Source organism: Giraffa tippelskirchi, chromosome 4 (genome assembly GCF_054371585.1).
Source record: "Giraffa tippelskirchi isolate mGirTip1 chromosome 4, T2T-mGirTip1v1.2.pri, whole genome shotgun sequence".
Lineage (NCBI taxonomy): Eukaryota > Metazoa > Chordata > Mammalia > Artiodactyla > Giraffidae > Giraffa > Giraffa tippelskirchi.
Window position 1 is genome coordinate 208,288,691 of NC_137278.1, and position 23,659 is coordinate 208,312,349.

Here is a 23,659-nt window from a genome sequence, read left to right on the forward strand (position 1 = left end):
CAGGCCAGCAGAGCTCCCTCAACTCCAGGGCTCTCTCCAGCCCAAGGTCAGCGGGCTTCCAGCCCCTGAATCCGCTCAGCCCCGGAGGCTGAGCAGCACCACGGACAGCTCCGCGCCCGCAGGCGCCTTCCCTGTGGGGCTGGGGTCCTCCAGCCTGTTCTCCTAATCCACTGTGACCGTGGTGGTAGCTCTCGTCTATCAAGTGGCCACAGATGCTGACTTGGCAAATACAGAGCCGCTGCTCCTGCAGAAATACAGGGTTGGGCTCTTTCAAGCCTCTGGTTGCGTTTTCATTAAATGATCTATACATTATCTTGTGGTATGTGTGTTTCTGTTTAAAAACACCGTAGTGTACAGTTGGGTCATTAACACTGAACTCCAGGCCACCAGCACTCTCACTCGTGTCTGGATGAAGCTTATCTAACATATATATTCTCCATAAGGCCCATCACAGCATTCATTTGCTCAGGACTAGACACTTGAGCATTACGCTCGGGGGCCACTTCCAACAGCAAAATCACCATCAAAAACCACAACATGCAAATACGTGGCACTAAATAGACCCCGAGGATGAGACGATTAGATGTCATCACCAACTCAACGGACATGAGTGTGAGCAAACTGCAGGAGATAGTGAAGGACAGGGAAGCCTGGTGTGCTGCAGTCCATGGGGTTGCAAAGAGTCGGACCAACTTAGCGACTAAGCAACCACCAAAGAGACCACAGAAAGGACGAGCTGAGACAAGGAGGCAGGCGTCGCTGTGTTCAAGCTCAGCTGTGACCCTGCACCCTGGGTGACTCACAAAGACCCCAGAAAGGATGAGCTGAGACAGGGAGGCAGGCGTCGCCGTGTTCAACCTCAGCTGTGACCATGCACCCCGGGTGACTCAAAGTTTCCAACCACTTCGCACACAGCTGCAATTAACCACAAAAGTACCCAAGGTACTGACTGTGTGGTGATGGATAAATTTCGGTGAGTAGCTAAATCCGTAAATACAGAATCCACGAAAAGGAGGGAGAGCCATATCACAAAGTCTGGGATCTTCCTGCTCCAAATGGGACTATGGGATCCAGCCTCCCCCCCGCCTTCAGTGAGTGACCTGCTTTCATAAGTCACCATCTTTGAACTTCAGGGCTGGAGAGTCCTTTATAGACTCATGGCTTTGGGGAAGTGTGGGCAAGGGCATGCCGCTGTGCAAGGACTGAACCTGAGCCTCCCATGAACAGCTCCATGCTCTCCGGCCACCTGGTCGCAGATTGTCCACTTGATTCTGCAAGACGATGAATGGGGTACGCAATCATGCCAACAGCTCAACAGTACTGATAGTGATGATGGTTCATGCTTGCCCTGCACTCTACAGTTTATGGGGCTTCCCAGGTGGCACTAGTGGTAAAGAACCTGCCTGGCAATGCGGGAGACGTAACAGATGAGTGTTCAATCCCTGGGTCAGGAACATTCCCTGGAGGAGGGAATGGCAAACCACTCCAGTACTCTTGCCTGGAGAATCCCATGGACAGAGGAGCCTGGTGGGCTACAGTTCATGGGGTTGAAAAGAGTTGGGCATGACTGAAGCGACTTAGCACGCACTACAGTTTATAAAGTCCTTTTACCTGTAACCTTTCCAGATTGCCATGGCAACTTGATAAGGTGGGATCAGTTCAGTTCAGTTGCTCGGTCTTGTCCGACTCTTTGTGACCCCATGGACTGCAGCACGCCAGGCCTTTCTGTCTATCACCAACTCCTGGAGTTTACCCAAACTCACGTCCATTGAGTTGGTGATGCCATCCAACCATCTCATCCTCTGTCGTCCCCTTCTCCTCCCGCCTTCAATCTTTCCCAGCATCACGGTCTTTTCAAATGAGTCAGCTCTTCGCATCAGGTGGCCAAAGTATTGGAGTTTCAGCTTCAGCATCAGTCCTTCCAATGAATATTCAGGATGGACTTTAGGATGGACTGGTTGGATCTCTTTGTTGTCCAAGGGACTCTCAAGAGTCTTCTCCAACACCACAGTTCAAAAGCATCAATTCTTCAGTGCTCAGCTTTCTTTATAGTCCAACTCTCACATCCATACATGACTACTGGAAAAATCATACCCTTGACTAGACAGACCTTTGTTGGCAAAGGAATGTCTCTGTTTTTTAATATGCTATCTAGGTCGGTCATAACTTTCCTTCCAAGGAGCAAGCATCTTTTAATTTCATGGCTGCAGTCATCATCTGCAGTGATTTTGGAGCCCAAGAAAATAAAGTCTGTCACTGTTTCCACTGTTTCCCCATCTATCTGCCATGAAGTGATGGGGCGGATGCCATGATCTTAGTTTTCTGAATGTTGAGCTTTAAGCCAACTTTTTCACTTCCCTCTTTCACTTTCATCAAGAGGCTCTTTAATTCTTCTTCACTTTCTGCCATCAGGGTGGTGTCATCTGCATATCTGAGGTTATTGATATTTCTCCTGGCAATCTTGATTACAGCTTGTGTTTCTTCCAGCCCAGCGTTTCTCATGATATACTCTGCATATAAGTTAAATAAGCAGGGTGACAATATACAGCCTTGATGTACTCCTTTCCTTATTTGGAAACAGTCTGTTGTTTCATGTCCAGTTCTAACTGTTGCTTCTAAATGATAAGGTGGGATAACCTGAACTTAAAAAATCCTCAGGCTTCAGTTTAAAGATCAGGCAACAGAAGCTTGGGAATCCAGTAGCTCAAGAGCTTCTGAGGCTCAAACGCAGCCTGTCCTACTCTTTCCAAGACCCCAGGCCTGGTGTCTTCCAGCCACTGTATAATGAGGACACTGAAGGGTTGTTGGTGAGCAACCAAGAAATCAGCTCAGGCTCCCAAACCTTCCCACTACACATCTGAGCCCCCAGGGGCTCTGCCCCACAGTCTCCCTGGAGATTCAAGCTAATTCCAGGTGCTCAGAACGGTAACAGCGCCTCCTCAACCCTCAGTGGGTGAACATGCTGTTGCTACTATTAATAACTTGGAATTACCTCTCACTAACCAGAGCTCTGGAATAGTTGCGAACTAGATTTTAGGAGGCGTTCCTTGAAAACCACCCCAATCCTTCTCCAGACCAGTAAACCACATAGGTGAAGCAAGCTATGCTAACTCCGTACTTAAAACCGTTTACAGCCATTAAAAACGATGGTCATGGTGGTCCAGTGGTTAGGACTCCTCGTTTCCAGGTTCAATCCCTGGTCGGGGAACTAACATCCTGCAAGCTGCACGGCAAGGCCAAAAAAGAAAGAAATCATGGGCATGTATTACAATAAAGAAAACTGCCCCAGAGTTACTCCCTAAACAAGCACGCTGGAGTCAAAAGACGTTTTTGAGAGGACGTTACCGGATCTTCTACTTCTGTCTTGGGTATTCCTTCGGAAAAGTTGTATGGATTCATTACATATTCTAATGTATTATCTATAGATTATAAGATAAAGTCAAGCAGGTATCTGCTGATACTTTTTAAGTTGACCTGTCTTTATACTTAGAAATACCTCTTAATAGTAGGCTTCCCTGGCGGCTCAGATGGTAAAGACTCTCCTGCAATGCAGGATATCTGGTTCAGGAAGATCCCCTGGAGAAAGAAATGGCAACCCACTCCAGTAATCTTCCCTGGAGAATTCCATGGACAGAGGAGCCTGGTAGGCTACAGTCCATGGGGTTGCAAAGAGTCAGGCATGACTGAGCAACTATCACTCACTCACTACCAGATCTTCAAGAAACAGACAGCTCAAATGCTACGCACAAGTTTTTAGAGCCTGAGAAACTTGCAAATTCTTTTTAACAAGGAGGCACAGGCTTGACTCCCCAAAACAACACAGAAAATTATGGGCTAACTGCACTCATCACATAACATAAAAATCTTAAACAATATATTTAATAGAATCCAGCCACCTGTTAAAAGTATGCCAAGAAGAATTTAACTCAGAAATATGAGAATGGTCCAATATTAGGAAATCTATTTATATATTCACGATAAAGTTATAGTTCAAATGAGAAATAACACATGAGCGTATCCACAGATACCAGGAGAACATTCAACAAGATTAAATACCCATTCTTGATTTTTTAAAAATTCTCTATAAAATAGGAATAAACAAATACTTTCTTAAACACGATAAGCATCTCAACTAGAAAAAACTAGAGATCGGGACTTCGCTGGTGGTCCAGTGGCTAAGTCTCTGAGCCCCCAGGGCAGGGGGCCCAAGTTCAGTCCCTAATCAGGGGAGTACTAATGGACCCCCGTGCTACAACTAAAGATGCCGCAGGCTGAGAGGAAGAGCAAAGACCCCACGTGCTGCAACTAAGACCCCGCACAGCCAGATAAACAAATATTAAAGAAAGAAAAAGTTAGAGACGAAGTAAGTATCCTCACAACCCACTATTACAAGCAGACCTTGGAGATGCTGGGAGTTTGGTTCCAGACCAGGGCAATAAAAACAAATATCACAATAAAGAGAATCACACCCACTGGTTTTCCAGTGAATTAAAAGTTACGTGTATACAATTCTGTAGGCTAGCAAGTGCACAACAGCATTGTGTCTGAGAAAGCGAAAACATACCTCTATTTAAAAATCCTTTATTTCTGAAAAACGCTAACCGTCATCTGAGTCTACAGTAAGTCACCATCTTTTTACAGTGTTGACATCGAAGATCACCGATCACAGACCACCACAACAAACATAATCATAACAGAATATTCAAATCACAGAGGCAGCAATTCAACCTAATTTGATCTATTACTTTAACATGACCCAAGAGAAAATGCCAAGAGGAATGTTTCAAAATAAGAACAGCCAGGAAAATGCAGAAAAGAGTGATGTGGGGCCATGAATCCTCTCAGATATGGAAACATACTGGGAAAGCTAAACCCTTATGTCACCATCAACCCAAATCATACAACACACGTGCCTGTCCTGTCACGTGGAGAACGCAGACTTGTGAGAGAGGAAACGGCCAGAGGAGAGAGCGCAGAGAGAGAGAGGGGAGATCCACTCGAGTGCTTAGTGTTGGACTTTCCGAGTCTTCCGGAGGCTTAGATTTCAACCTTCTACAGGTTGTTAGCGAATAAACTTCTCTTTTTACTTTTTTAAATTGAAGTATAGTGTTGTTGTTGTTTTAATATTTATTTGGCTGCGTGCATGCGTGCTAAGTCACCTGAGTCATGTCAAACTCTCTGCAACCCTATGGACTATAGCCCACCTGGCTTCTCTGTCAGTGGGGTTCTCTAGGCAAGAATACTGGAGTGGGCTGCCATGCCCTCCTCCAGGGCATTTTCCTGACCCAGGGACCAAACTAGCATCTCTATGTCTCCTGCACTGGCAGGCAGGTTCTTTACCACTAGCGCCAGCCCTTATTTGGTTGCATGGGATCTTAGCTGCGGCATGTGAACTTTTAGTTGCGGCATCTGGGATCTAGTTCTCTGACCAGGGATGGAACCCGGGGCCCCCTGCATCGGGAGGGCAGAGTCTCAGTCACTGGACCCCCAGGGAAGTCCCTACTGAAGATCGCTGATTTACAACATAGCGTTTCAGGTCCACAGCAGTGAGTCAGTTATATGAATACATATAATTCAGATACCTATATATAATCTATTCCTTTTCAGATTTATTTTCCCTTTCTAAGCTACCATGGATAAGTTTCTTCACTTCTAACCAAAAGATCCCCCCCTAAAAAATACTCAAGAATTACCCAAGTTAAAGAAAAACCCCGAACCCTCTCTTAACCCCACAACACCTCTAACTATTGTCTCACCCGACACTGATTCTAACAGAAACTTTTCAGTCCTCTCTTACTTGGACAGACATGTTAACTGACAGAGTTGTTCAATTCTACCATTGTTTGGTGGGTTTGTCTTTTGCTTTCCTGCAGAACTCTCTGACTTCACCTCTGCATCATTTCATTGATTCTATCTTTAAATGTATCCGGAATCCAACTGCTTCCCACAAACCACTCTTCCAGCCAGGGCCAAGCATCACCATCTCCTGCCTGTGTGACTGTCCCAGCTTCCTAAATGGTCCCCAGACTTGAAACAGTTCTTGTCACTTTCCTGCTCCAAGTCCTCCATGAGGCTTCCTTCCTCACCTCCCTGGTTCTTACTTGCAGCATGCAGGATCTTTGAGGCATGTCAGTTTAGTTCAATTCAGTTCAGTCGCTCAGTTGTGTCCGACTCTTTGTGACCCCATGGACTGCAGCACGCCAGGCCTCCCTGTCCATCACCAACTCCCGGAGTCCACCCAAACTCATGTCCATTGAGTCGGTGATGCCATCCAACCATCTCATCTTCTGTCGTCCCCTTCTCCTCCCGCCTTCAATCTTTCCCAGTATCAGGGTCTTTTCAAATGACCTTTTAATCGCAGCAGGCAAACTTAGTTGTGGCATGTGGGATCTAGTTCCCTGACCAGGGAGGGCACTGCGAGTGTGGAGTCTTAGCCACTGGACCACCAGGGAGGTCGCTCCCTTAGCTCTTTACTCCAACGCCTACCTTCTCAGAGAGGCCTTCCCAAACCACTTAGCAGTGCTACTGCTACTGTACAGCACCGTATCTATTTTATCTGTTGTCTTTGCTTTCAGTCTTTCCCAAGTACAGCAGCCAGCAACCTTTTTCTATTAAGGTCCAGACAGAAAATAGTTTAGGCTCTGCACACCATATGGTCCTGTCTCAACTACAAGATCACCCACAGCACTACAGAAAGAAATGGGCATGGTGATGTGCCAAGAAGTTCATTTACAACAACGGGCAGCAGGCTGGAGCTGGCCTGGGGCCCTCGAGCGTCAGCACCTGCCTTACTAGGACCAATCTGTCTTAACAGAGCACCTTCCCTCCTTGTTTTGTTCACGGCTGTACACTTAGCTCCTAGAACAGTATTTGACTTGTAGGAAACAACAAATATTGGCTAATTAAGTGAGGGAGATGAACGGAGTGATTAAGGAAAGCGAGGTGGTGCTGGTACACAATTAGGCTGATCAGCAGGACAGAAGAGAAAGCACAAAACCAGAATGGAGACACGCGGTGACTGAGTTCACACAAAGACCCCGCCTTTTAGTCAGTAGGACGAAGCTGGTTCTTCAACAGACGCTCTTGGAAAGCCTGGCCAGCTGAGGAAAGAGAGCGAGGCTGGGCCCCTGCTCAGGCCAAAACCAATTTTGGAAAGAGAAACACTTCTGATGCTAAAAGTAAAATCATAAGAAAATGAAATAAACCACAAGTGAGTTTTTTTGATTCTCTCGGAAAGAGGAAAACCCTTGTAAGTAGAACACAAAGGCTGTCAAAGAAAAGAATGATAGTAAAAAAAAAAAAAAAAAGACCAAAAAAAATAAAGAAAAAAAAAGAATGATCGATAAATCAAACTACATAAAAAATTTCTATAGGAAAACAAAAAGCCCTACACACCATAAATAAAGGCAAAAACAAACACCACGCTGGAAAAATTACTGGAGCTCTTAAATGAGGGTTAATTCTCTTAACAGGTAAGTTTCATATGATAGCAGAATAAAATGAAACAGAATGGCAAGGCAAAGGGAGACATGAATGGCTTTTTAAAAATATATTTATGTATGTGGCTGTGCCGGGTGTCAGCTGCAGCGTGCGGGATCTTCAGTTGTCATAGCACGCGGGATCTTGGGTCCTTGCTGTGGCGCGTGGGATCTTTCGTTGTGGCACAGGGGATCTAGTTCCCTGACCAGGGGTAGACAGGGTATTGACAGAGGGAATGCCTCAGGCACCAGCGAGAGAGGGGGGGCCCCTCAGTCACTGGCAGTTTCACAATCAGGAGACTGACGGGGCCCAAAGCCAGAAGCGGCTCTGTCCGCCTAGAGACGGCATCTGTACAACTGATGCTGACCCTCGGTGGCCAATGAAATGGGGGCCACTTGATGGAATTTCTCATGTACACTGGCGCCGCCTCCTTGGTTTTAACCCAAATGACTGAAAACCTTAACAACTGTAGGAAATATGCAATGGGAGTGTCAGGAAAGAGAAAGGGGCACACTTTCCTGGGACCCCTTTTCTGTAACATCAACGCTGGTTGTTTCTACATTGCTTTCTGTTGGTGCCTGATTATCCTATTTCTTTAACAAAAGGAACTTACTTGTTAACTAAATTAGGGGCCACTCTGTCTCTCAAGGGACAAGAAAGCTACCCTCATCATCAAATGTTATTAACAGCAACAAAAAAAGGAACAGATTAAACCTCTAACTGAAATAAAAGACTCAACAGACTCTAAAATATAAAACACTGAGATTCTGGGCCTGACTAAAAACAAACAAATTGAGGCCTTAAGTGACCCCCTTCCAGATTTGGAAACTACTGGGGTTAAAAAATGGTTTGGATCTTCAAAATCATGATTATAGTCTCTTTTAATGACTTTTCTGATGCTTATTGCTGTATTTCTTTTCATATACATCTTGTTTGTAGACTCATTCTCCAATTCTTAACTTCAAAGAGAGCTAAAAGGATGATGTTAACCAGAATGACACTGACGGGCAGTTCTCCCAGCAGAGACGGGACAATAAGCCAGCTGTTTTCTCCTTCCCCAGGCAGGCCTATGCCTCATCTCAGCTGGACGTAGCTAATGATTGCAGGACCATCACCTTCACCCCCTTTTAAGCATCAAAGGATAAAACACCTGGAGGGGGGAATCATAGGGACAGAATGAAGGGACAAAACAGGTGATTAAATAGTCAGTCCCACTAGGGCACTGTAAGTAGAAAAAATATGGGAGACCTCTGGAAGTTAATCATTACTCGAGAAAGCACGCTCGCTTAACCACAGAACCAAGCAGGCTTGCCTAGCAACAAAACCACGCGACGGAAGCACTGAGACATGAGCCAGAGCAATAAAACAGAGGCGGTATGAGACCCGCACCCCGCCCAGTGAGCTCAGGGAGTTAATGGTCCCGAGGACAGGCTCTCTGCACACATGAAAAACAACAGTCTGTGGACCTAGCTTGACCATGCAGGGACAAGGAAACCCCCCTGCCCAACCTGGAGGAGGAGCTAGGAACGGAAGCGTGATGTCTACGCAAGAAAGACAAAGAAGGTCTTCTCCCCCTCCCCACTTTTCCTTTGATTATAGAACTGTGGGGCTTCCCTAGTGGTTCAGATGGTAAAGCATCTGCCTGCAATGCGGAAGACCTGGGTTCGATCCCTGGTTCGGGAAGATTCCCTGGAGGAGGGAACAGCAACCCACTCCAGAATGCCTGCCTGGAGAATTCCATGGACAGAGGAGCCTGGGGGACTACAGTCCACGGGGTCACAGAGAGTCACACCACTGAGAGACTAACACTCTCACAGGAAACTGCAGCCCACTGAGTTCTGAGGGTGTGGCACTTCTTACCCACCCGCTGGCAAGCCTCACAAGTGTCCCAGTCCAGTAAACCAGCTCTTATCAGCCACTGTGCTCTCGCTGAATTCTCCTCTGCACCGAGACATAAAGGACCGCGGTCCTGGAGTTCTTTGGAGCTCCCGTGAAGGGACACCTGTCGGTCTCAGGGTGGGGAGGGCAGGCTGAGCTCCCTGAGCCTGCACCACAGGGCTGCACCTGGGCAGGGCGTCAGCGAGCGCGCCCTGAAGAGGGGAGTTTCGTGGGGGTGGGGAACAGCATTCAAGGTCCTCCTGGAGGGAGAACGGGACAGGGGAAGGGGCCAAGGGCCAGGAGGCCGGGTAGGAGCCAGGACTGGGGAGGACGTGACCTCACGTGACCTCTGGCAGGGTGGGGGCTTTGTGCTGACCCTCAGAGGACAGGGGCCCCTCAAGGGTCTGAGATGGAGCCTCTCTGTTGTAGAGACGAGGAAGCGGCGGAGATGTGACCCGTGCCTGTGGATGCCAGGTGTCCAGCCTGTCCAAGGGCCCCGAGTGAGACCTGAGAGCTGCCTGGCTCGGGGGCGGCCTCAGCTCAGCCCGGCCCCTCCCGAAGGCTGGGGGGTCAACTGGCCTCTCTGGGGAGAGTCCAGGGCAGCCCTCGGCCCCTTCCGCCCCCGGGCAGCCAGGGCAGCATGAATAGGCTTCTGTGACCCCTCAATAGGCCTTTCACCAACTTGAGGCTCTCTGTGCCCCTCCCCCGGGGCACAGAAGACAAAGAAGCTGCCCCGGGAGGCCCGGGGCTGCCCTGATGAGGCACTTGGATGGAGAGCTGGTCAGACGGGCCCCACGTGAGCCACCCCACGGGCCAGGCCGGTCCTCTGCTGCAGCCCGAGGAAGCTCGGGGTTTCAGTGATGCTCAGTGGCCTGACCAGGAGAGCTATCAGCTGCCTGGCTCCTTTCTTCTCCAGGAAAAGTCCAGCCTCCCTCCCCAGAGGAGCCAGGCCCTCCAGAGAACCCCTTCCAGAGGGCAGTGTGGTCCCCCGTGCTCCAGTCACCCCCCGCTTCTTCCCTGACTGAACGCCCTGCGCATCCCCAGGCTGCCCCTCCCTTCACCGTGGAGTCTCTTCCGGGGCCCAGCCCAACCTGGCTTAGGCAGGCCAGCTCGCTATCACCTCCGGAGGCCCGGTCCCTGCCACCCGCATCCCCCACCATGCACCTCCCCTGACCCACCTGAGCCACTTTACCAACCGTGATCTTCAACTGATCAAAAAATGTTTTCACTGTTACAAGTATTTATTAAAAAGTGCAATTCAAGGGTTAGCTGGGCGAGCGCATCATTGCAAATCACATACAAAAGAAAGGGATAACAAATGCCCCCACACCAACGAAAAAAACAAGATACCAACAAAACAAGGGGGAAAACTTAGCATGCTGAGGAATGGACCCCAGAAGACGAGGCACGGAAGTCAGAGCCAGATTTCTACCCAGATGTTGTGCAAAAGGAGATGGTGAGGAGAGACGGGCGGCCACTGCCAAGCGCTGGCTCCGGGCTCAGCTGCGGCTTCAGTATTAGGTTTTCACCAGGGAGGTGACAGGAATATCCTACATACGCGTGTACACTGGAGGCGTTGTAAAGTCATCAGAAGCTTGAAGCATCTGTGCCTTGGCAGGTTCAGCTACTAACACTCAGTTAAAGCACCTGTTAGTGTCTTCACTACGCCGGGGAGGAGGTGGAGGCTGCAGGTGTGACTCGCCTGTCTGAGCTCACCCTGCTGGCAGGGGGCAGGGCCAACCACAGCCCAGCACCCAGCCGTGCTCTCTGCCCTGGGTAGGGCCTTGTCACACTAACCACCCGCGTTGTGTCCCCGCCACTGTGACCAGGCAGCTCGCTGGCAGAGTGGCCGAGTACCCAGCACAGGGCAGGGCCCAACAGGGAGTCAGCCACGCTGAACCAACGACTGTGTGGCTGTGGCACACTCCGGTTTCCGGTTCACTTGGAGAACACATCGGCTCTGAAACCCAACCCAAAGCCACCGTTCCTTCTCACAATATGTGCAGTGTTGCGAAATCCTTCAAGGGCGCCTACACCCTCGGGTCCCCCCCAGGGATGCCTCGAGCCCCACCAGCCAGCTCCAGGTGGGGTTCAGCTCCCACCCTGACCTGCCCGGTGCTGAGCATCACCTGAGGCCCTGGGTGCAGTGAGGAAGAAACCCGGACCTCGACCTCAAGGTCACTTTCACGGGTGGGACTTGAGTTCCCACAGCACCCACAGTTCCCAAAAGCAATCCTCTGGATTCTCCAGAACAGCAGTGCGTGCAAACCCCGCAGCCGTGTGGCCACCGTCAAGGGACTGCGGCCAGCTCGATCCCCACTAACCGCTCCCAGATGGCTTCGAGCCTGCCTACGCAGTCCACAGGCCAAAACAGTAGCTCCCGGTTCAAATGCCGTTCAAACCCCACGTCGCCAGCCCCGACGTGGCCTTAAGCCAACTCCCGACTCACTGCTTTGTCCGGCACATCACCAGCCTCCAGGACGAGGAGGGGCCGTTCTCCTGAGTGACCTTCTGTGGACACCCACACAAGGTGCTCTGCCCAGACAGGGGCCGTGGCCTGGCCGCCCCAGCTCCCGCCCACCTGCCCCAGCTGGAGATCACCTGGCCACTGCCCCGGTCACTACCCCGCCTCCTCCCACTCCCGCCCTGCCACGTCACACAGCACGAGGAACATGGCGGGATCCCAGAAGCCCAGGCCAGCCCTGCAAGAGGCTACAGCTGTGCCTGAGCAGCGGTGCCACCCAGCAACCCCAGGCCGTGTGGGTGCCCACCCACGCCCACCAACCAGGCCATGGCTGGGGACCCGGCTCAGTTGGGCCAGCCCACCCAGGGAGCCCAGGCAGGACTGCCCTGCTCACGGCCACACCCCAGCAGCTGCTCCTGCAGGCTTCAGGGTGCAGGCTGAGGTTTACTAAGCGCTTCCAACGTGTCGGGACGCAAAGCTGATGACCCGCTGCGGGAAGCGAGGACTCGAGGCCTGCCCGCCTCCCCAGACCAGGCCCTGGGCAGAGTCAACAGACACGGGCCCTTCAGGTGTTCTACCTTCAATGTCGCCCACAGAGTACCCCCTCACACACACTTCCCCTCTCCCTCCCCCAGGGGCGGATCCTCTCATTTCTCCTCCTTCCCAGGGTCTCAGGGCCCTTGTGCAATTCCAGCCCTCAGCCCCGAAGCTTCCTCCCCAGGAATGCCCCCTCCGGGCGGTCCTCCTCTTTCATTTCCCTTCTTCACTCTCGCTTCTTCTAAGAGGTCCTCTGCTGTGAAAAGCAGCAGCCGGGGTTCTTCTTCACACACTAGACCAGGGTGGGGCCACGGGGAAGAAAAGGCACAAATGCCTTTGGAGAAATGGATGCCCACACGTGACACGCAGACACAGCCTCGAGTGCAGGAGGCTTGGGTGCAGAACCCGCGCGGACTACTTGGCACCCTGACCCAGGGCCCCGTCTCTCCGGGCCCCATCACCTTGGTCCGCCAGCAGGGGTAACACCCCCTTCGCCACGGGCTGCTATAGGGACGACCTAGGGCTGGGCTCACAGTGACGGAGCGGTGGCTGCTCTGGGGAGGGAAGCGGCCTCCCCAGACTTGGAGAGGGGCTCCTGACACAGAGCCCCGCTGGGATGACCCCCCACCCCCCGGCTCCCTCCACAGCCTCTCCGGTCTAGGCTGACCCCCTGACTCCTCGGGATTTGCTGCAGGGAGCCGGAGTGGGACGAGGACTCCCAGGAGCTGACCAGGTGGGCAGCTCCCTCCTCCGCAGGTCAGAGGGAAGCCTGAAACCCAGGGCCCCACCTCCTGGAAGCAGGGCACAGCCTTGGGGACCATCCGAGGCAGCACCAGCCTCCACATGCTGGGGATCAGAAGGACAGACCTGCAGACCGAGCTGGAGGGCTCGGCGGCTGTGAAGCCTACTGCCCCAAGTGTGGCGCTCCCGCTCTGGGTGGTGGAGTGACTCAGTTCTTAAGTCCACCTTGGGGTGGGTTGCGTGGTTCCCCCTACGTCTGCTTCTTCCAATTTCATTTCCCTTGTCCTGAACCACAGCGGCACGTCCTCCCTGAAGCACGGTGGGACTGGCCTGCTTTCGCCAGTGGTTCGGTTTTAGAAGCGTGTGGACTGGTGACCAAGTGTCCCAGAACCAAGGACTGTGAACAGCGGTCCAGTCAACCTCCCCTCCCCGTTTTAACCAAGAAGAAACCAAAGGCTGGATGGGGGAAGTGCCCGGACTGCAGCAACTCCCACGGGCCCCCTGGACTTGACCCAGGGCTGCAACCTGTCCCGGGCAGCCTCAGTGACCCTCTCTGGGCCCCAGGTCTGCAGGCCGACGTCTGCCTGAGGTGGACGCAGGGCAGTAAGCAGTCCTACTCCTCTGGGGGAACGGAGAACAGCAGTGGCCTCCCCGAAGTGACACAGCATTCAACCTCTGAACCTTCTCTGCTCTCTCTGCCCGGGGAGAACCGCCCACACCTTGACGACTGCCCTACACAAGGGCTGCCTTCTAAGAATGACCGCTCTCTTCACTCAACAGACACCAAGCCACCGACCCCTCCCCCACACTGCCCCCAGCCCCCTGCCCTGGGCCTGCTCTGCCATGAGCTGGCACAGGGACCCGGAGCCAGCCCAGTGGCCCTGCAGGGGGGGTGAGGGAGAGGAGGTCACACACAGGAGACTGTGCGTCACAGGCCTGGTGGTGACGTCCCTACAGGTGCCAAGAACAGGGTGGGGAGAGGGGCAGCAGAGCCCTCCCAGAGGTCAGGAAAGGGCGGGGAAGTGAGAGGTGAGGCTCCCCATGGCGGAGCCCCCCCAGAAGACTCACACGGCCGGGGGCGCAGCTGTGAGCGGGCCCAGGTCACAAAGAGTGTTGCACTCTGATTCGGCTGCCTCGAGGAGTCTTTCAGGGCGTGAGCGGCAGAGTATGACACGGTCGGGGGTGGCAGCCACAGGGACGCAGTGCAGCCCAGGGGGGACCCGAGGCGGGGGTGAGGGATGGACCGGGGGGGCAGAACTCAGCCACGGGTGGGGGTGGGGGCGGGGAAGGCCTGGCCAGGCTGAGTGGCAGGTACCTGCGACACGTCCCCGGTGGGGAGACGGTGTCCGATGGCCGAGGGCAATCAGCACTGGGGGCTGGGGACCCAGGGAGGGTCTGGGCTGGTCTGGGAAGGGGCTGGGTGGGACGTGGGGGCAGCACGAACTGTCACCCCCTGCCCACCTGCCACACTACCATCTGCCCCGGAAGCGCTTGGCCCCAGCAATTCAGAAAGTCCTCTGTGAGTTTGGTAAACATCTGTCTGCCACCTGCCATATCCACACGTGGTCTCAGTCCGGCCCTCGGGGGTCAGACAGCAACCTCTAAGAAACGGCCTCCCAGGCTGGCTGCTGCTGCTGCTGCTAAGTCGCTTCAGTCGTGTCCGACTCTGTGCGACCCCATAGACGGCAGCCCACCAGGCTCCGCCGTCCCTGGGATTCTCCAGGCAAGAATACTGGAGTGGGTTGCCATTTCCTTCTCCAGTGCAGGAAAGGGAAAAGTGAAAGTGAAGTCACTCAGTCATGTCCGACTCTTAGCGACCCCATGGACTGCAGCCTACCAGGCTCCTCCGTCCATGGGAGTTTCCAGGCAAGAGTACTGGAGTGGGGTGCCATTGCCTTCTCCGTCCCAGGCTGGAGGCCCAAAGAAATCCTCCGCTTGCAGAAAGCTCCGCACAGATGGAGAGGTTTGTGGCAAGCTGTTTATAGAAGTGAAAAACTGGATCCAAACTAAGTTTCCCTCAAGACAAGACCAATTAAGTAAATTATGGCACATCCACTCAACCACCCTGCAGTCATTTAAATAATGCTTCGAGTCTGAACAACATGGAAAATGTTTTAGGAATTTTAAGTGAGAAAGCATGATGAAGAAACTTTATGTGTAGAATGTCAAGTATCCGCTAAGGGGCTTTAAAAAGCTTGGAAATGGAGACTTTGCAAAGTTAATAGTGTCAGTTCAGTTCAGTTGCTCAGTCGTATCCGACTCTTTGCAACCCCATGGACTGCAGCACGCCAGGCCTCCCTGTCCATCACCAACTCCTGGAGTTTACTCAAACTCATGTCCATTGAGTCGCTGATGCCATGTGTCTCTGCGTAACTGGAACTATGAGTGATTTTTTTTTCCATTCTCTTATATTTTCCAGTTTCTATATTGTACATGTAACATTTTTCAATTGGAAAAAAAAATTTTGTTTGGGGGTTTTGGAGGCTGGTTTTTTTGTTTTGTTTTTTTAACAAGTGTTCCACCTGGGGCTTCTCTTCAGGGGCCTGGTGACTTGGCCTGCTTGAGGCAGATGTAAATAAGGAGCCAGTCAGTGCCTCAAGGAGGGGGTGCACCGTGTGTGAGGCCTCAGGGCAGGGGCACAGCAGGCACTCTGGCCCAGGGCAGGGGAGGGCGGTGGGTGCCAACACAGCTGACCATCCTCTGGCTCTGCCAAGAATCTCCACAGCCCTGAGCCTCAGTCTCCTTAGAGAGTGAAGGCCCGCGTCCTCAGGGTTCTCTGAAAGGACACAGCGTCTCGACCTTGAGAGAGGACCTACCGGCAGCCGCCCAGGGCCGCTCCAGCCCCAGAAATGGTGGAAGCCGGAACCCAGAGGCCTTAAAAATAGGCGCAGGAACCAAGAGAGGCCCCCTTGCCATTCCAACGGCCACATTTCCTCCCTGCGCACTGGCCCACGGCCAACTGAGCCAGCCCTGGCGCTAGGGGCAGGGCCCAGGGACCCGGGGGAAACCAGCCACAGCCACGGTGAAGCCATCATCTGCGGAGCTTGGGTCCCACCCTAACTCCACGGCCAGAGGTCTGTGCCTGTTATAACGACGGCAGCACCAAGGGCCAGCCCGTGCCGGGGCGGCATGGGGCTCGGTCCTGCCGTGGCTCCTGGGGGCCCCACGCCGCGCCATGAGGCTGCCCTGTCCTTTTCCAGACGATTCCCTCGGCCCTCCAGACCCTGACATCCCCACTTCACGGATGAGGACACGGAGGCCCCAAGGAGCGGCAGGCTCAGGCCCCAGTCTTCCCTTCCAGCCACACCTCCCACGAACATCCCCTGCCCGACACGACGCCCCAGCTACACAGCACCGGCCAGACAGAGGCCCCGCGGAGCCTGCAAGGACCTTCCCGACACCCGGGGCGGTGGCGGGTGCAGTTATTCAGTGCAGAGGCGAGGCCCACGGGAAGGCAACAGCCCCCTCAGCCCTCTGTCTGCCTCATTCCATCAGCTCTCTGCAGGATGGCTCCTGGCACCTGACCTGTCTCGGCTGCGACCCCGAGGACCCCAGTTCTGCTAGCTCCCAGCTGCGTGACCCTGGGGGAGTCACTGTCCTCTCTGAAGCCTGCCTCCACAGGAGACAGAAGTGAAGGCCCAGCAGGGCTGGCACACGGTGGACGGGCTGAGTCCCCACCCCCAGGACTAACAGCTTCTCTAGTGCCGGCTGGTCCTCAAGTCAGACACCCACAGAGCGGCCTGAGGCGGGGCCCCGGGAACACCCGAGTCCCAGCCGGGCATCCGGAGCCCCAAACGCCGCTCCAGCCTCAACTCCCGCGGCTGCCCTTCAAGCCTCCCTGCTCCGGCCTGGCACGTCCTGCCCACCTCAGGCCCTCCTCTCAGAGGCACCACCCCGCCTGGCCCCGGTCAGTGGAGGGAGGGTCTCCTCTTTGTGCCCTTCACAACCTCTCCCACCTTGACCCGGGCCCGCCCCCAGGCCACCTGGCAACAGGTAGCTATGCACGCTACATGGGGTACGTGCACCTGAGAACAGGTGTGGGCCTTCGGCTCTGCTAAGAGCCTGGGTTCAGGCAGATGCTGCCCCTTACTGGCCATGGGACTGGGGCACGTTACTTCACCTCCGAACCTGTGTTTCTCCACCAGCACAAAGAGAAGAGTTTAATAATCCCCACCTTGAGAGAATTATTTTGAGGATAAAAGGACATGGTAGAAGGGAAATACTCCGTTTGGTCCCACAGCACTCCAGAGAAAGAGAAAATTCCCTAGGCCACCTAAAAGGGAGTGGGAGCCCAGGAATAAGCAGCTCCAAACTGCTCAGCCTTGGGAACTGCCCGGTGGTCCAGGGGTTAGGACTCCGCGCTTTCACTGCCGAGGGTGTGGGTTCAATTCCTGGTTGGGGAATTAAGACCCCACAGGCTGGCTTCAGCCACGAGAGAAAAAAAAAGCCAATAACATAAAATAGAGTAAAAAAAATATATAATGCTCAGCCTAGGCAGGGCACCAAAAAAAGCAGCGTGAGAAAGCCCCTCCCCTCACAGCAACCCTCCACACCCAGGCTGTGTCCGTATGACTTGACCACATGCCAGTGGCATGATGCCCGTGTTAAAGGGAGCCTGTCCACACAGCATGCGTGGGCTGACATCCAGGGCCCATTAGAAGGCCCAAGCCTCAAGAGGAAGCATCAGGCTATCTCCACCTTTGGTCCAGATGTCAGCATCACAGAACATCTGGGCACTGGACCACCTCACTCTTCCCAGCTCAGAGATTCTTGGTCCCTGCACAAGCTACCCAGCCGCCAGCTTGGCTCACCTGTTCCCTGGAAGCACAGGCAGTTTCCTGCAGGTAAAACACCAAAACCCCGCTCAGAGTGACCAGAGGCCTGGCTGATTCCAGCAGAGTTCACCTGAGTACCTGGCTCTCTCTTCCCACTCACCTGTCCCCTGCCCCATGCAGTAGGGATCCAAGCTGATCCCATCTGGCATGGAGCGAGTGTTCAGAAAAATGCTTCCGCTGAAGAGGATATAGTGGACAAGATTTAGGAATCATGTTTGGGTCTCCAAGGTGCCTTTCATCACAGCATCCAAGCAATGATGTGGGAAGTGGCCAGGGCGGGGCTGTGGGTGGGGAGGGTAATCAATTTCTCCCATCTCATAGACAAACACTGACTCAGAAACGGTAACACCTCATCCAGGTTCAAGGGTCCCCCCCAGAGGCGCCTGCATACCTTCAAAACAACCTCAGAGGGCATGGCACAGTTCTGAACAACCTAAATGTTGATTTAACAACAGTCTGGGAGGTTTAAGTTGATTCGTAACTGTAACAGGTTGTCCCAGCTGCAAAGTGGAAATGAGAAGATGATGCCTGCAACTGGATGTACAAAGTGCTTTGGGGAGGGTGTTCTGGGCTCACGCCCAGGTGCTCAGGCCAGTCGTTCTGTCCTAGCTCTGCGTGGGCATGAAGTCACCGTTTAGCTTGCCCCTCTCTGAACATCACATCTCTCGTCTGAAAACTGTAAGAGACGGGCAACGTGAGCCCTTCTACGCGTTGAAGATCCTAACTTCCTTGCCACCACGCCCTTCACTCCCCAGTCCAGAAAGGAATCCTTTCCTTTACTTGCTGAACGAGCACCGGGCATCTGCTCTGTACGTGCCACGTGCTGGGCACTGGGCGGGGGGGTGGGGGGGGCGGACCCAGATGTGGGCAAGGTCCTAGAGGGGTCACCTGCTAACTGAGGAGACAGCATCACAGAGCCACAGCAGTCCCATCATCCACTGGACATGAGCCCGGTACAAAGAGCGCCCGGGCAGCAGGACAGGGGGCGGAGGAAGGGTCCTTGGGTGGTGGCGTCAGCACTGAGGACCGAAGAGAGACCTGCAGCTGTCTGCAGGGCCGGTGAGTGTGTGGGGCAGGTGGCCTCCCAGGAGCAGAAAACAGCAGGGATAAAAGCGCAGAGCACCGGAGCATGACGGACTGAGTTCTGAGGGTCTGCGGGTGGTAGGATGGGGAGACCTTGTGTGTAAAGGGCAACTAGAGGTGAGGAGGAGGGACGCAGCAAGAGTGGGACCATCGGCCTGAGCCCCTGGCCTAGCACGCGCAGTTCTCCTCCCTAGATGCTGCACAACAGCAGGTGCAATGCGCCTTGGTTGGGATTGGCCGCCCCGGGGTCGCCCTGACCACGGTCAGCCCCAGCTGTATGACTTTCTCGCAGGCTATCCCTGGGCCTCTCTGGACCTCAGGCTCCTCGTTGGTCAAACAGAGATCACACTCCTCTCGGGCAAAGTCAGTATCAGATGGAGGGCGCTTGCACCAAGCACCTGGCACACACCGAGTGCTCAGTGAACGCCAGGTGCCAGGGCAACCGATTACTGTTCTTATGGGGCAGCACTGCAGGCCCTTCGGGGCAGGGACTGTCTAACAGGGCAGAGGGTCCGAGAGCAGATGGTCGCTCAGACCCCTCCCATTTCAGACACTCTGTGCCAGGTGACAGGCAGCCTGCCGGGCAGGCATGCAACCGGGCACAGAGTAGGTGCTTGACGAATGTTTGCTGAATGGAGGAATGAGGATCCTTCAGTTTCTGCTCAGAACTCATTAGCGACACCTTTTCAGAAGAGACCACAGAAACCTATGTCCTCGTCCAGCTCTGCGTCGCAGACACCCTCACCTTCACCCCCACCACCCCCACCTGTAAGCAAAGCTTCATTCCAGGGCAGCCTGCCTCCCACAAAAAGGAGGATGCAAATTGATCCCCGCCCTCACCGCGGCCTCTAGGGTGTGGCCTGCTGAGGGGGTCTGGAAGCCTTGTGACCTCAGGTGGGTTGGGGGTGGGGGTTATATGGGCTCTTTGGGACCCAGTTTCCCCAACGGTGAATGAAGGCGGGGCTGGTAGAATCTCCAAGGTGGACATTCCTTTCTCCAAAAGCTGCCGTCGCCCCCTCAGAAATCCCCAGCCCAGACTGGGGATGGGGGTGGGTGACAACGTGGTAATGAAGTCATTCCCGCAGGAGGGAGGGAGGGGTCTTTGCAGAGAGAAAACCGCAAAACTCACCCTACGGGGTGGGGTTGGGTGGGGGTGGGGGGCTCCTCGCGCTTCAGTCCAAACATGATCCACCAGGAGCCATTACCTCACACCCAGCCACGCCGGGAGATCCCACCTCCACCTGCAGCACTCCCAAGCCCCCGGCTCCCTGCAGACAATACGGGACACCCCTGCCCCCCCTCACCGGCCGATCTAGGACTTCGGGCCTCCGTAGAGCGGAGGCACGGCCCGAGGGGCAGCCGCCCGGCTCCCTCTGCCCAGGGGGTGGGTTCGGGGCCCACGGTCCAACAGGTCCCCAGTCAGAGCGAAGGCGCAGAGCCGCGCCGGGAGACAAAGGCTTCGGGCGCAGGAGACCTGACCTGTCCACACCGCCGGCAGCCGCACGGAGGCCCCGGGGAGGGCTTCGGACGCCGGAGACCTGCCCTGTCCACACTGCCGGACGCGGCACGGAGGCCCCGGGGAGGGCTTCTGGTCCCGGGGACCTGCCCTGTCTACACTGCCGGCCGCCGCACGGAAGCCCCGGAGAGGGCTTCTCGGAGACGGAGGAGGCCCGGCGGAGCCACAGAGGGTAGAGGGAGGGAGAAGATGGGCCGACCCCCGGATGGGCGGACAGAGGGGGACAGACAAGCAGGGACGCGAGCGTGCCGGACCGCTCCAGGGGCCAGAATCAGAGACGGAGACGCGGGGGCACGGGAACGACCAGGACGCGAGGACCTGGGGACGACACGCAGGGAGCCCCCCCGAGACGCACGCAGGGACAGACGTGCAGAGACTCAGTGACACACAGACACGCGCAGAGACGGAGACGCGCGCGGACACTCCGGCGCCGCCACGGCCCCGGCCTCGCCCCCGCCCGGCCCCACTCACCGAGGCCGCAGACCTCGCGGCGCAGGCTGACGCGGCCGCGCTCCTCGGCTATGGCGCGCAGCATGTGCTGCAGCGAGCGCTCCTCGGCCTCCGCGCCGCCCGCAGGCTCGGGGGAGGCGGCGGCGGCGGCGGAGAGGGCGGGCGGCCCGGCCCGGAGCCCCGCGGGCGCGGGCACCGCGGCGCAGGCCCGGCCCGGCGGCCGCGCGGAGGCCATGCCGGGCCCCGACTCATCGCCCGCGCCGCGGTGCCCGCGGGGACCCCGGGCGCGCCCCGCAGACCCCGCCCCGGCGCCGCCAGCCGCCAGCACCAGAGAAGCCACAATCCGCCTTTGTGCGCGTCGCCGCCGCCGTCGCCGCCAGCCGAGCCCGGCGAGACCAGCGCACCTCCGCGTCGCTGACACACCGCCTGCGCGCCTCCAGGCCGCCGCCGGCCCAGCCCGGCCCCGCCCGGCCCCGCCCAGCCCCGCCCCCAGGGCGCTCGGGTCCCTCCCATCCCCGCCCCCTCCCGCCCTCAGGCCACACCCCAGCCATCCAGATCCTGCCACCATCCTCCAGGCCCCGCCCCTGACCACCGAGGCCCCGCCCCTTGAGCCCAAGACCCACCCCGGACACGCCCAGATCACGCCCCCGTCTCAGGCCACGCCCCGGGTCACCCGCCTATGACCTGCCGCCGGGGACCTACCCGGCCGGCTCCGCCTCCTACGCGCTGCCCCGTGAGGGACTGAATTTGTCACTTGCCCTCCCCGTTGTCACCCTTCTCTCCTCAATCAAGTTGTCAGTACCGGTTTCCGCTGGGAACTTCCTCTTCAGAACCCAGAAAGAGGTCACCCCTCCCCCAGAAACAGGTCTCACGGGGAGGGGACAGTGGAAAAGCCCTTCCTGCCGCTGCAGCCTCCTTCGCCTGCCACAGTGCAGGGTGCTGAGAAAGGCTCCTTGCGTGCTTCCTCAGCCGTGCGATGGGGTCTCCCTCCAAGTCTTAACTAGCTAGGTACGAGGGGGTTGGAGAAGACTCTTGAGAGTCCCTTGGACTGCAAGGAGATCCAACCAGTCCATCCTAAGGGAGATCAGTCCTGGGTGTTCATTGGAAGGACTGATGTTGAAGCTGAAACTCCAATACTTTGGCCACCTGATGCGAAGAGCTGACTCACTGGAAAAGACCCTGATGCTGGGAAAAATTGAAGGCGGGAGGAGAAGGGGACCGACAGAGGATGAGATGGTTAGATGGCATCACCGACTCAATGGACATGAGTTTGAGTAAACTCTGGGAGTTGGTGATGGACAGGGAGGCCTGGCCTGCTGCTGTCCATGGAGTCGCAAAGAGTCAGACTTGACTGAGCAACCAAACTGAACTGAACTGAGGGCATTGGGGGGCAGAGAGTTGAGATCAGCTGGACATGTGATCCTGATAAAGGCCAAGGTCCAGTGGGCATCAATCCCCATGCTGGCCTCCGCTGAGAGAGGAAGATCTGGGAGGGAAACAGCTAGAGGCCCTTCCCTGACCTCACCCCTGGTGACCCATTTCTACAGTCCAGGGAGATGGACATGGAGAGGGAAAAACTGGCATTTCCCCACTCGCTAAATCTCCAAGGAAGTCCCCCTGCGGTCATGCCAGCCTCTCTCTACAGACCATCCTTGTAACTGTCCCCCATCCTTGTAACTCAAGCTTCTTCATCTTATTTGGGTCCCAGTGTCACCTCCTCAAAGAGCCTCCCCAACCACCTAACTTCAAAGACCACCTTCCCTCCCCTCAAGCCCTTTATCCTGTTTGTTTGTTTGTTTTTTCTTATGTATTTATTTATTTGGCGTCCCTGGATCTTCAGTCTTTGTTGCAGCATGCAGTATCTTTAGCTGGGGCATTCACACTCTTAGTTGCGACATGTGGGGTCTAATTCCCTGAGCAGGCATCCAACCCAGGTCCCCTGCATTGGGAGCTGAGAGTCTCAGCCACTAGACCACCAGGGAAGTCTCTATCCTGCTTCATTTTTCTTCACACACAGCACCTACCTCCACTGACATCACATTATAAAGCTCTGTGTTCTGTTTATTGTCTGACGCCCCCACTGAGGAAGGGGCCTGTCTTCTGCACCATTGTATTCCTTGCGCCTGGAACGTGGCCCACCAGGAAGTAGATGCCCCGTGAACTGAGCACATGAAGAATGAATGAGAGGCCTGGTAGGAAGCAGGGAGGTGGAGGAGGCAGTGAGGGACCGCGGGGTGTGGGAACAGCACTGGAGGAAGAAGTGGGTGGTCTGGATCCTACTTCAGGCCTCACAGTTAGTTTTGTGCCACCCTGAGCGCCTCGTGGCAAGGTGGGTGTCTGACCCCTGTGTGCCCGCCCCAGGCATGGGGAGGGTGGGGTTTGGGAGGCTCTGCAGAGGCGTGTGGAGGAAGACAACTGATGAAGCCAATGACCTGCCGTGTGTGTACCTCTCTTGCCCCCTGGGCCAGTTTCCCCATCTTTCAAAGGAAGACCCTGGCCTGAGGGCTACGGTTCTGGTTCTGGTCCGGACAGCTGGGACTTGGGGCTGGTAAAATGGGAAATAGGAGGACTTCCCTGGTCAGGGAGCTAAGATCTCACATGCCACGGGGCAACTATGCCCACGTGTCGCAAATACCGAACCCTTGTTCTAGGGCCCGTGTTCTGCAACAAGAGAAG

At 55.3% G+C, this 23,659-nt stretch overlaps 1 protein-coding gene across 5 annotated transcripts in view; it reads right to left on the reverse strand.

Annotated features, from left to right (window-relative positions):
• The window catches only part of KIAA0930 (KIAA0930 ortholog), a 38,503-nt gene extending 17,270 nt beyond the window's left edge, over positions 1-21,233 (reverse strand). For all 5 annotated transcript variants that reach the window (XM_081594893.1, XM_081594894.1, XM_081594895.1 and 2 more), the window contains exon 1: positions 21,005-21,233. In XM_081594893.1, coding sequence (XP_081451019.1) covers positions 21,005-21,218 — 214 coding nt within the window. In that variant the 5' untranslated portion in view covers positions 21,219-21,233. The remainder of the gene's footprint in view (positions 1-21,004) is intronic.
• Positions 21,234-23,659: the final 2,426 nt, after the last annotated feature.